Source organism: Leuciscus leuciscus (genome assembly GCF_965113295.1).
Source record: "Leuciscus leuciscus genome assembly, chromosome: 2".
In the NCBI taxonomy this organism is placed as follows: Eukaryota; Metazoa; Chordata; class Actinopteri; order Cypriniformes; family Leuciscidae; genus Leuciscus; species Leuciscus leuciscus.
The window spans coordinates 14,970,420-14,984,670 of record NC_138726.1 but is presented as its reverse complement, the minus strand read 5'-3'; the positions used below and the strand labels follow the sequence as shown (position 1 = coordinate 14,984,670).

The 14,251-nt window shown below is 41.3% G+C and overlaps 1 protein-coding gene across 2 annotated transcripts in view; it reads left to right on the top strand.

Moving 5' to 3' along the window:
- The window catches only part of casq1b (calsequestrin 1b), a 59,355-nt gene that overhangs the window by 31,943 nt on the left and 13,161 nt on the right, over nucleotides 1-14,251 (top strand). The window contains exon 2 of one of the 2 annotated variants that reach the window (XM_082152653.1): nucleotides 6,277-6,309. The exons of the other annotated variant lie outside the window; for it this stretch is intronic. Within the exon in view, the coding sequence (XP_082008779.1) occupies nucleotides 6,277-6,309 (33 nt within the window). The remainder of the gene's footprint in view (nucleotides 1-6,276; nucleotides 6,310-14,251) is intronic. 2 annotated transcript variants of the gene reach the window in all.

The following is a 14,251-nucleotide window of genomic DNA, read 5'->3' as shown; positions in this document are numbered from 1 at the left end:
AAGGTTTTATAACCTCGAGGTTCCCGCTTTTTTCAGTATTGCCTGCCCGATGCTATCGGCTCAGGATGCTGGAACTGCTAGAGCGTCGATCACTGATCGTCTGTATACTTCTGTGGGCAGTGCGTAAGTCCCCCATATTTATCAGTCCAGGCCGAGTTCGCCCTGGCTGTGTGGAACACTTGATATAATCTGCTCTTATTAGAGCTCTATATTACAGGAATGATGCTATTCTAGCCCCTCTTCCCGGATTCTCTGCGAGTCCCTTGTGATTAGGCACTGTATGAGCCCCGGGCACCTGCCCTTGGGACTTTAGTGTTATATCTCAGGCACGCACGGCGTTTTACACTGTGTTCCCCTAGCGTAACATATTACGCAAGTACGAGAGAACCTCTCGTAAGAGAACGTACTCGGTTACTAACGTAACCTCGGTTCTCTCTAGAGAGGGAACGAGTACTTGCGTATCTTGCCGTGCATGCGTCATGTTCTGATTCGCTTCAGCGATGAAAACCAGCCTCTCTGGGCCGTATTTATAGCCCCAGCCCCACCCGCTTTCGGCGGGACATGACGTAGTGGGCGCGAAGCACCCTCATTGGTTCTGACGTCATGAGGGGCCTCTATCGATAGGCTGGTGCAGTTGCAGCAGAGCAGCCAATGGGCGCGCGAGCTGTCTCGCCCATGTCTGCATGCTGCTGCAATGCGTTTTACATTATTGCAAAATTAAGGATAATTTTTGGCTTCAATATCTCGAGGAAAAGAGGTTTTCCCCTAGCGTAAGATATTACGCAAGTACTCGTTCCCTCTCTAGAGAGAACCGAGGTTACGTTAGTAACCGAGTACGTTTGGGAGTAGGGTTAAGGGATCTTCCATTTATCTATAAAACGGTAAAAGCTAAATTATACAGATATCTTAATGATATGAAAGATTCGTAAATATTTAGCGTTTTGTAGCTGTAAAAACATAATAATGTTACGTTTAATTGTTGCAGATACGTCCATATCATACGTTTCAGCATCTATCCAAACGTATAAAACGTACGTTTTCTATCTTTGAAAATTACGTATTAATACTACGTATTAACAATGAGACCAGGCTGCGTTATCTGAGCAATGAAGGACCTAATACTTAATGCTGTCCACTAGAGGGGGCGACAGGATAATAAGTGTTTTCTACTCTCTTTCCCTGTTTGCATCAGTTTAAATGACAAATAAATGCATGAATTTCATTCCTATAGGCCATATCTGTGTATCCACTCTCTAGTTTATTTTAAGATATTGTTATTCACACTGGTTTTTGAATTTTTTTTGCAAACAAAATATGATTCAACAACACAAACTCTGTTTTTACTCTGCAAATTTGTTTTCCTTTCAAGTAAGCTATGGCCTACAAGTTATCCTGTAGTTTTTGCCATGGCTTGCCATAGGCCTACTGTCCAGAATAAACAAGACGTTTAAAAACCCTGCATTTCGTTTTTTGTGAAGACGAGCGCATATCTTACAAAGGTTCCAGTTCTGTTTAGGCCATTGTAGTTTGTAATGCTTCACAAAGGAAGTCAATTTGTGCGGTCGTTGGCGTTAAACGAAAAGGACATTCTGAATATGAGCGTACTGTAAAAGTAGCTGGCTTAAAAATGCGGATTGATCATTGCAGAGTTGTTCCAGACGTCTCCCGGTGCTATTCGTATTGGAATTGTGTAATCACAGATTATGAACAGATGTTTTACACAACAATGATATATTCCCATTGGGTTGTTGTTGGGTTTTCATGTTTAATGGGAACTTTAGACATAATGATTTTTATACTGTAGCCTACAAACTGTATTATCCCCTAATTCTAATGTAACAGTTATGGGTAGGTCATCTACGGACATCTAATGTTACGGACATATTATCATGATACAGTTCATCCTATTATTGATTTTTATTTCCACTTCCCTTTTATCCAAAGAGATGGAACTATTTGCACTGTATTTATCAATGGGAAATACATCATGCTAAATTAATCTGTCATATTACTGTGGCTCACATTAATGGGGTTAATTGCAAGTCGCAGCAGCACGAATTACGTGACCAGCAACATATTTCTGCTTCAAATATTGTGTGTAGTTAACAGTGAGTGGTGGTTTCAGACATTATTTTATTAAAGTGCATTTGTCAGTGCTGCACTCGTACTGACTCTTATTCTGCCTGACAGAAAGAAAAGCTCGTAGCTTACTGAAGGAAGAGCGGTTTGACCAATCAGATGAAAGGGGCGTTTCAGCGCCGCCCACGTGTGCAAATGAAATATCGAACCCATAAACCGATTTGTAAACCACAAACGAAAAATGAAAAATGGATTTTTCGTTTTTTAAACTAAACTAAAAAAACATTCCAAACAGGAAATGAAATGATCAAAAAGTACACGGACTGATGACATCACTATTTTCTCCAGAGATGCTGTATAGATAAATGTACTAAATTGCTAACTTTTTACAACAGAAATTAATCAACACTGAACTTACTTAAGCTGGACAATGACTCTATTTTCTTCTAGAGCTGCTGAACAGCCAAAACAAACTTTGTTGCATTCTTTTCCAATTATCACTATAAAGCTGGTTTGAAACAATCTGTATTGTAAAAAGCGCTATAGAAATATAGGTGACTTGACAAAGTCTTGTTTGAAACATTTAAAATGCCTTGAAGTTTGAAGGTTTATAGGCCTTACAGACAGAAAGAACAATAGATTGACCAATAAAAAAACAAACAAATTTAGTACTGTTTTAATGGTCACTTGTAAGCAAAGCCAGTTAAGGACTACTGCTCAATTTTGGCATGTACTAAAGGGAAAAAAAGAACTCCAAAAAACACCATGCAACTTTTTTGTTATTTGTTAAAGTAGCTATTATGAACTCACCTCTGAAGCCAAAGGTCAAAGATGTAATTTGCTTTTTCTGCTGCAGGTTTAGATATTTAAATGAACTGTTTTCCTCATTGTTGATTTCCTGAACTCATTGAGTTCTGAAGTGAAGGTCAGACCTCTCTAAACATGTTAAACATTACAAACAAGAGGAATAAAACGTTCCGGTGATCAAATTAGCATGGACAACTCTTCAGCATCAAAAAACACAGTAATTTCGACCTTACAATTCTTTCACACATCCATGGTTGTGTCACAAGTGATTTTGGTGTTAAATCAGCTTAACCCTTGTGCTGTGTTGAAAACCCTATAACACTTGTGATGTTCATAGTCAAAAATGACCAGCCTGCAAAAAAGAAAATGCTTATAAATCTCTAGTTGTTCTACCTTATCACCAGATATTGGATTCAATCTTTTTGTCAGCTTGTTTTCTTTCCATTAGGACATGTTTTGTATTTATTTTTGGAACTGGTAAATCGTAGGCCTTATTTATCTGAGCTTATGTACCTCAGTTTTTGAGTGAAAAAAAAGAAGCATTATTTTTGGATATTTTTGTCAAACCGGCATGCATCGCGCGCTGATCACCGGTGATCGGTTCTGCGCAGATTTTGCTCATCTCAAACAAGCCTTTCTCATGTGTTTGTGTTAGGCTATGTTGTCATTAGGCTTGTATGAGATGAGCAAAATCTGCGGTGATCAGTGCGAGATGCATGCCGGTTAGAAATGTGTCCGAGTGCGGTCCGCCTTGCTCGTGTCGGATTCTGCAGTCGAGCGCAGTTGCTCTCCACCGACTGCGCTGATCAAAAGCATGATGGGAAACGACTTGCTGACGACACAGCTTAATGCTCATTGGTTTAAACAACCATGATGTATTGTTCTCTTTTAAAATGTTTGATTTTAAAACTCTGATATCATGTTTGTATGTGTATAAATTGAGCGAATATTCCCAAACTTTCTGACTGTGTGATCTCTATATGGGTTATGTGATGTCATTTTATAAAATAAATAAATAAACATATGTCTGTATAAAGTAAAAATTATGGATTAACTATTTGGAATGGAATTAAATAACAAGTAGCCCGTTGGGTGTCTTGTTCATATTTATTCTCATATAAAAGCAACAGAACTTAAATTACATCCAGGTTATTGGCAACACCGTGCACGAGCGTGAATCCTGTGAATCCCGCGATATCCGTCTTTGAGGTGTCTGATCCACTGTGAGAAGAGAGAACTGTCCGTCTTGCCTGCACTTTTTTCACTCCTCCCCTAACTGCAGCCGCCTACTCTCGCATACATTTCAGGCGAAGCAAGGCGTATCTCAAACAAGCCTATTGGTTCATTGTCTTGGTTGTCTACAGGTCTTGTTAAGTCATCCGTCCTTGTGTATTTCATACCTTATATTTGCCTTAATTGCTACTTTGTCTAGTAATGTTTGTGTAACTCATTGTTCGGTGAGTTTTGTTTCTGAGCCTGGTCAAGATTACTCAAGTCCTGCCGAGTCAAGTTTTATTTATTATTTGTTTACATTGGATTTAAATAAAAATTTACTTGGGTTCTTCAAGCTCGCCTCCAGTGGATTATGTTACAATATTTGGTGATGATGTAGCATAATGAGAGATTTAAAAGCACTTTTTTTTTTAGGCCGGTAATTTTTGTTACAATGTGGAAGAAACCACACAAAGAATTACAAAAAGTATAAAAACATTTTTGGAAAGTTGTTAGACTCTGGGTGAGTAAAGTCTAACATGAACATAACATGAACTAGCATTTTCGGGTACAGGAAAATCTTCTCCGGGTAAAAATGATCCGTCCACAACCTAAGGGTAAAAGAAATGTGTTTCTTTTTTTCTTTTTCTTTTTTCTCGTTTTATAAGATTCTTTCTCTGTCTGAGCACATGCTGTCAGAAATGAATCATAGTTGAGTCATTTCAGCTGTCATATTCTCACAAATAAGCATACTTCACATCAACAATCTGTTGCTAGAAGTATAGCAAAACATTTATTTTATGAAGCAAGATAGTTATCAGAATTCAACAGAATTGTTTAATGGTTTTACTATTTAATTTTTCCTTAAATACCTTTAAAAAAAATAATATATATATATATATATATATATATATATATTCTCTATTTGTGAACATTGGACAATTTGGTGCTTTCTGGGTACATATTTCACTGCACTTTTCATGTGACACATCCACAAGAAAGGATGTGTCACTAAACTCTAAACTAAACTCTTCTAAGACAATATCTAAGACTAAACTCTTTTGAGTAGATACTTATTTTGATGGTCCCTTTTGAACATTCTGTTGACTATAAGTAACTTTGCAACTACATGTCAACTAACTCCTATTAGAGTATTAGTAGACTGTCTGCTTAATATTTGCTAACTCTTGATTGTGATGATCCTACAACAGACATTCTACTGACTATAAGTAACTTTGCAAGTATGTCAACTTATTCTAACCCTAACCCTACCAGTCTATTAATACTCTACTAACACTCTAATGAGAGTTAGTAGATGTAGGTGCAACGTCCCTTATAGCCAATAGAATGTGTTAAAAAAAAAAGTGAAACGCTTATTCTTAATAAGTGCTTACTTTGCGAGCCCTAAAAAAGTATGTAGTACAGTCACACCAATGGTGACGTCATTTATAGTATGAATATTAATGTACTACATTCGCCATGTTGTCACTATCATGTGTCCTACCAGCGTCAGTTGTGTGCTTCACTGCCATTCACAAATCCTCTCCTGCGGCCTCATGGGATAGTAAAGTGTCCATCGGATGCGCACTTCAGAATCTCATCAGAAGTAGTAGGTAATCTGGGTTCTTTTTGCCTACTCTTTTATGAGTACTGTGTGTACTCACTGTGTGAGTAGAGTGCACATATGGAGTTGATTGTGTGGTGCAAACATAAAAAAAAAAAATCTGTTTACAAATCATGCACTATTATTTAGTATTTTGATTGTGCAAGGAACCTTGCTAAAATTTATTTATCGATAATCTGTACCTGTAATCATAATTTTGTGTGAAAATAAATACAATTGTTTTTTTGTTTTTTTTTACTGCCCACTTGTGTTTATTTCAGCTGTAAACTGCAGAGAAATGTGTGTGTAGGTAGGCCTATACGTTTTAGCAGTCACGTATTTCCAGCCTGGGTTGTTTGTTTGAATTAGTTTCTGAACATCTGTTGACATGCTGAGACAAAATAACAGAACAGAAGTGCAGGAGTCCAGAGAGGCTTGTACAAAGCAATTTCTCTCATTTCTAAAATAAATTAGTTTTTAAATCTTTAACTGTGACTAAGAGCAAGAATGGTTTATTTTATGCTCTGTTAGTTATTTTATGCTCAAATCTAAAGTCACCTGACCTTTCTCTGCAGTTGCTAACAAGCCCTGCCGCCTTGACCTACCAGGTATGTTCAAGCCCTCAAATGATTGTGTTTTGTTCTGTTCTCTCTATCTCTGTGTTTCTCAAGTCTGGCTTATCACTAAAGCTTCATCCAAAATATCTGAATAGCATCCTTCCCCCCTCACTAGAGCCACTCTAAAGGTGTTTTATGACAAATGAGTGGTTTGTAAGAACCATGGAAAGAACAAATGATGCTCCTTCAGACGTGTTGGATGTGGCCAGTGAGAGATGTCGCAGTGAGTTTTTACAGGATAGCACTTCCTGTGAGGCAGAGACAAGTGACCTGCTGCTGCCATTAATGCATCCGTCCACTTATTTATTTATTTTTGAATGTGCTGCTCACCCTCTAGCTTGTCACCACGTCCCAACCTCTACATCATGAGCTGTGTTAAACACAGCCTTGTTGATTTCATTCAGGAAGATGGGGACAAACTCTGATGTAGCAAAAATGTGGCGGAATGAAGCTCAAGTGTCTTGTTGTGAGTGCTGTAACTTTGACATTTGTGTGCTGATTTATTGTTTTCATCTTCGGAAGGCAAATTAAGATATTTTTGATGAAATACGAGAGTTTTCAGTCCCTCCATTGGGAGCAACGCAACTTAAACATTCAAGGTCCAGAACGATAGGAAAGACATCATTAAAGTAATCCATGTGACTCCAGTAGTTTAAACCTCAATATAATGAAGCAACGCAAGTGCTTTGTTTGTTTTGTGTATGTTGCGTTGGAGGGATGGAGGGACAGAAAGGGACAATGGAGGGACAGAAAGCTCTCTTATTTGATAAAAAATATCTTCATTTGTGTTCCGAAGATGAACAAAGGTCTTATGGGTGTGGAATGACAAGAGGGTGAGTAATTAACACCACAATTTTCATTTCCCTTTCAAAAGGGAACTCTCACTGCATCCCCTAGAGGGTGCTACGAGGATGAGTCTAAACATGACAATGGACATGACATTGACAGGTGGCAGCCTATGACGTCACCATTGGTGCAACCTTGAGTAGAAAAGGGCACCTGTGAAATACGTCATCCTTTTTCTTGTCTTCAGGAGACTGTCTGCCGCCGCGATCGGTCGATCCATGGTAGCTATGGAGAGACATCTCTGGGTAAACCTGTCCAACATCGGGGAGAACAAAAAAAATTATCCTCAATGCACCAGTTTCGCCTGCGCTTGGAGGCACACTCCACGACTTTTAAGACCTTTATACCACGCCGGTCCAGATCTACACCTCAAGCCACAAAGGGGGCTGGCCCGTCTCCTGACTGAGGTCAGGTGGGACTCTGACACACTTTTACATCTGACCCTGAAGCTGGACCTATGATGTTTTTGGCAGTATGTTTTTATTCCAACATCTGCCTTACTGATGGTTTGGCATTAGAGGCTGGTTGTGAATGCATTGTCTGACACTGGACAGTTTACTAAGTAGTAGGCTCTCAGTGAGCCTCCATAGTTACTGCTTTCTATGGAGCATGTTATGCCCTCTCACCAATGAGTAGTGTTTTTGCTCAGGTTTTCACTTTCTCTCATGTTAATAGCTAATGTTCTGATAGTTCTGAGGAGCCTCCCTGACTGTTTATTTTATGGAAGTATTTTTGGGCATCCGCTTCCTAGAGCTCTGCTCAGAAAGCGTCATCAAGTAGTCCTTGGTAAGCTGTTCTGAGTGTAGGATGTTGCTAGGCCTCCTCTCGCTTTAGAGAGTTGTCATGTGGGGGCCTCCATCCGCAGAGCTCCACCATGCATTAATGCTGAGTTGTCAGGCTTTTGAGCCTCCTTGGCCAGTGTCTTTAGGACCATGGGACTCCACTCGCTATAGAAAGTTATTTTAGCCTCCACTCTTTGAGCTTCACCTGCATCCGGATCGAATTGATTAGGCTCCACAGAGCCTCCTCAGGAAGCGGTTTTGGGCTCTCTGAGCCTCTTTATCTGTCTCTTAGCTCTGGAATATTGTTAGGCTTCTTCTCGTTATGAGAATCGTCTTTTGAGGCTCCTGCTTTTTAGTAGGCAGTATTGTCAAGTTGTTAGGCTCCCTTTGAGCCTCCTTGGCTTTTACTTGTATAGCAATTGCTCCTTAGAGCTCCGCCTGGGGCAGCATTGAGAGAGAGAGAGAGAGAGAGAGAGAGAGAGAGAGACGTTATTATAAGGCCTCCATCTTCTGAGCTCAGTCTATTGCTAAGTTGTTAGGATCTCTGTGGGGCGTGGTTTGGTCTCCTCTCGATTTAGAGAGTCGTCATGTTGAGGCTTCGGCTCCTAGAGCTTGGCCAGGCAGTTTGCTAAGTTGTTAGGCTCTCTGTGAGCCTCCTTGGCTCCCGCAGGCATTCTAAGGCCTCCTCTTGCTAGAGAGAGTTATCTTTATTGAGGCCTCTGCTCCCCAGTGCTCCGCTAGGATTATCAATTGCGAGTTGTAGGCTCTCTGTGAGTCTCCTTGCAAGATATACTGAGCATGGGGTGTCATTAGGTCTCCTCTCGATTTAGAGAGTTGTCATGCTGAGGCCTCCTCCCCTAGTGCTCGGCTAATGTTTGCTAAGTTGTTAGGCTTTTTGTGATCCTCCTTGTCTGCTGCGAGTGTCACTAGGCCTCCTCTCGCTAGAGAGAATTATCTTATTGAGGCCTCCGCTCCCCAGAGCACTGCTAGGATAGCAATTGCGGGTTGTAGGCTCTCTGTGAGCCTCCTTGCAAGATGTCCTGAGTGTGGGGCATTGTTAAGTCTCCTCTCGATTTAGAGAGTCGTCATACAGAGGCCTCCGCTCCTAGAGCTCGGCTAGGCGGTAGGGTAGTATGTCAGATTGTTAGGCTCTCTTGGAGCTTCCTTAGCTACTGACCTTCGTGTGGAGTTTTGTCAGGCCTCCTCTCATTACAAGAGTCGTTGTATTGAGGCCTTCACTTTTTCAGAGCTTTGCGGGACAGTTAGAGTTTATAGCCTTTTCTGAGCTTTCTCAATACTGCCCTTGGGTTGGAACGTTTGCTAGGCCTCTTGTTTGAGGCCTTCACTCTTCAGGGCTGTCTTGAACAGATCTTCAGAGCGTTAGGCTCTCTGTGAGCCTCCTTGGAAGATGGCCTGAATATGAACATAGTTAGGCTTCCTCTCTTTAGAGTCACACTTTTGAGGTTTACAACAGGGGCCTCCGTTCTTGAGAAGCTCCGGTCTATGATCTCGTTGCTGGTGTGCACCTTAGGGACGTGTTTAGACTCATGCTTCAGACACCGGTCACGCCGGAGGCATTCCCCATAGCTCCCTCCAGGGGACTCAGCACCTCATTCCCCTTCTCAGGGAACCATGGTTACATGCGTAACCTGAGACGTTTTGAGTGAACTAACCTTTTAAAATATATCAACTTTAAATGTAATAATGAATAACACACTATTCACATATTTTAAAGGTCCCCTATTATGCAAAATTCACTTTTGCATGCTGTTTGGACATACATGTGTGTTGGCAGTGTGTGTACACAACCACCCAATAGTGATAAAAATCCACTCACTCCTTTTTTATTAATCCCCATAAATCATCAGCAGTGTCTCCCAACGACCTGTTTTCAGAATGCTGTTTTAGTGACGTCACTAGCACAGGCCCCGCCCACGAGTGTTGACAGACACTGCCGTTCTAACATAGACCCGCCCTGATCGAGTTCACAGCTGCTGCACTGACGAAAATGTCTCCCAAGCGTTGTAGGTGTTGTGTGGCTGGATGTATTAATCCACATAGCTCTCTCTATTTACTCCCGAAATCTGAGGCAGCCACTGAAGACGAGGTGGATTTATTTTGTTTTTAATAACTTACTGTGTTTACTCAGCTCTTACGGTGATTTTCTGAAGTAAAACTGACGCTTCATCTTTTGTGTTATGTACAATAAACTTTATTAAACTCATCAGGATATGTTTGATCATCATTCGGACCTGGTCCGAAACAGCAGACTTGTAGGCTATTAATAGTGGATACATACAAGCAGATGACAAATACGTTATAACCGTAATTAAACTACTAAACTATACCTGTTCCATCTCTATACAGCACTCTGACTCTGTAGGCATTATTGTCCGACTCCGGGTCGAAATGAACACCGTTACTGAGAGTTTCTGATATTATTATCATCATTCCGTGAGATGAAATTGTCCTGAGACTGAGCGCGAGCTCATGAAGCTGTGTCATGCAGCAGCAGCTTATTTGCATTTAAAGGGCACACACTAAAACAGCACATTTTTCTGAGGCCCAAAAAATGACAATTTAAACATGTTGTAAAAAATGATCTGTTGGATATTTTGAGCTAAAACTTCACATACACACTCTGGGGACATCAGAGACTTATTTTACATCTTGTGAAAAGGGGCATAATAGGGGACCTTTAAATGTGCTTTAATATGCAAGTCAACACATTAAAATAAGTAATAATAAGTTATTTATATAGCACTGTTCAATAACACTTTACATACATTTGACAAAACACATAATACAGATGTACAATTAGGAAACAAAAGGCAGTCAGACGATCATTTAACATACAATAGCCAAAATAAGGATTTGAAAATTTAATTAAACAATAAGTTAATAAAACTGTCACGGGTGGTTGCAGGAAGGCAGACGGAGACGAGGATATATTTTCCCAAACGAAGGTTTAATGTAATTAAACACAGGACAGCAGAACATGTAGCAACACACTCTAAATGTAACGGAGATCGGACGAAGACTGACAGAACAGACAGACAGAACAGACAGACCTTAAATACAAACACAGATTACACTGATTAACAGAACACAGGTGATACAGATGACGATGATGACTAAACAGGTGATACAACTGAACTGATAATGACGTAACCATGGAAATGAAGGAGTGGCGTGAAAAGAACAAAGGAAAACAGGAACAAATCAAAACACAAACTGGCAGTCCAAACCAGAGCATGTGAGCGGAGAGAATCAGCGGAGAGAATCATGTTTTATATTTGAAGAACAAACCTATTTTAACATGCTTGAATTTTAAAGAGGTATATTCTGATACGCTGATAACGAACTGCTTTTGACACGATGCCTGTTTGTTATACTGATGGATATTTTCTAACATCTGTATTTTTGATCTGCTCATTTATATTGGTACCGGTAGTTATTGTACAGGATGTTTTATTCGTTGCCGTGGTGATTATTATAGAATGATATCAATGGAAATGTGTGTTTTTTATAAACCATGTAAACCAAACCACAGTCCAACGTTTCAGCATAAACAATATTTTTCTATCAAACCCCAAACCACTAATTTTTTAGTTAGTTAAACCGCTCATCGTTCACGGAACTGTTCACCCCTCCGCTCCCCCGCTCTAAGCTACATCAGGCCGCTCCGCTCATTATCGCTCAGCGCTCAACGAGGTTTGCTTCGCGCTCCACTCAAATCGCCCCCCGCTCGCTCCGAAAAAGGAAAAAAAAAAATCTACATGTATATCACTTTTAGCTTAGACCACAGCCTTACCTCCTAAACAACTAATGAGCAACAACAACATTTTTCAAATTGAAATGTTTTATTTCAAATTACAGGCCTATGTAAGAAGGAATATAGCCTAAACAAAAAGTCCTGTAAAATTAAACAAATAAATGGGCCTAATAATATAAATAAAAATTATATAAACAAAAATATACATGTACATTTTTTTAAGTAAATTAACTATAAGGCCAGAATTTTGATAAGTGAACTTTTGCGCAACGCGCACGATAAAAATTTAAATTGGCTTCCATACACACAAACTGCTGTAAAATTAAACGAATAAATGGGCCTAATAATATCAATATTATTACGGACGACACAAATTTGGCTAAATAAAACGAACCATTAGGTCTACTTGAATGAAAAAACGAATTTGTTTGAATATTACGCTATATTCAATTTACACTTTGTTACAAGTTCAATTTCAATTTGCTAACCTTTTGTTGCGTGTTCGCGTAGGTCACATTCATGTTTTCGAGAGATGTGTCTTTTGAGATTCCAAAATGAATCTTTGCTGACTGAAACGATGTCTCCACATTCGTTTTCTTGTACCACATTATCATTGTTAGTTAGTTTTATATTAATAGTAGTCTACACCTGTATGACTTCTCATTTTCCTTTTTGAAGTAGCCTACTTTTTTAACTCCATTATTGAGCCGAGTTTTGACTGAAAATAGTCCACTGTTGATGACTGTGCAAGACAGATGGATCCTGGTTTAGGTTTGACTGAGCATGCTTCAGACTCGTGGTGTGAACTGAGCGAAATTGGAGCGAAATTGGAGCGGGAAAAAAGGCGACGCTCCGTCCTTTTAAAAATGCCGCTCTGCGCTCTGTCCAAGATCCGCCCGCTCCCGCTCCACTCCGCTCACATGCTCTGGTCCAAACATACACTGACACGTGACAGTACTCCCCCCTCCCAGTAGGCACGTCCTCGGGCCGTAGATAGACCAACTGCGGTTGGAGGGGGCTCAGGAGGAGGACAAAGGGCAGACAGAAGGCAGGAGGGACCAGGGCAGAGCAGACGGTGCAGGCGGCCAGGGCGGAGCAGGCGGAGGGAGGAGCATGGTGGAGGCAGGGCAGGCGACTCTAGGGGGCCGACTGACGGAGGCGGAGCAGGTGGAAGAGGATATCCGGATGAAGCCAGAGAGCCGACGGACCAAGGCGATGCTGAGGATCCCAAGGGACATGGCGATGCCGACGGCTCTGGCGACCGAGGCGCAGGCAGGGATCCAGAAGGCCGCGGTGAAGCCGGAGGGACAGAGGACCAAGGTGGAGCTGGAGGGAGTGAGGAGCCCAACGGAGCCAGAGGGACAAAGGGACGAGGCGAAGCCAGAGGAGTGTAGTCCCGAGGCGAGGGCAGGCCGACGAACCACCAAGGCGTAGCCGGAGGGACGAGGGAGCCCGGCGGAGCTGGTGGACTGATGGACCACAGTGGAGATGAGGGAGGTGAGAGCCAAGGTAGAGCTAATGGACCGAGGTGGAGTCCTGGTCGTGAAGATCGGGGATTCACTGACTGTGATGGAGCTGGAAACTGGCAGACGCGCGGCGACCCCACATCCCTGATGGTGGAATAAAGGTGAGCTGAGGGGCTGACAGGAAGCAGTGGAGGCGTGGATGAGGAGATTATGATGGGAGGAGGTGAGAGAGGGAGGCTGGGAGGGAGTTCAAGAACAGGCTCAGGAACCATCTCAGGGTCGGGCTCGGGAACAGGCTCGGTCTCAGGAACAGATACAGGCTCAGGCTCGAATGGCAACGAATATAGCCCTGTCTTCCATATGGGCTGGTCCGATCTTCTGTCACAGGTGGTTGCAGGTAGGCAGACGGAGACGAGGATATATTTTCCAAAACGAAGGTTTAATGTAATTAAACACAGGACATCAGAACAGGTAGCAACATTCACTAAATGTAACAGAGATCAGTCAAAGACTGACAGAACAGACAGAACTTAAATACAAACACAGATTACACTGATTAACAGAACACAGGTGATACAGATGACGATGATGACAAAACAGGTGATACAACTGAACTGATAATGACGTAACCATGGAAACGAAGGAGTGGCAGGAAAAGAACAAAGGAAAACAGGAACAAATCAAAACACAAACTGACAGTCCAAACATACACTGACACGTGACAAAAACATATTGTACATGAATGAGTTTTGAGTTCTGTCAATCCAGGTCTGGAGTGAGGTTTTTTTTAGCTTGTTCTAACTAATTAGTTGTGTTTGCACCCTTTTAGATATCTGTTTTGCTTTATTTAATAAACCACGCTGTTATTTTGAACTATATCTTCATCTTCACTGGACTTAAAACGTGACAGAAAACTGGACCTATAACAGAAAGGATTTTTTTCTGCGTTCTTTTCCTTTTCCCCTCCCCTTACTATGGCCTTACCCGCCGTCCAACTCAGCCTAGAGCAGAATGAGCAATAATTAGAGAACCACATCAAGGACTATTTAGATCTGATGTGCCTC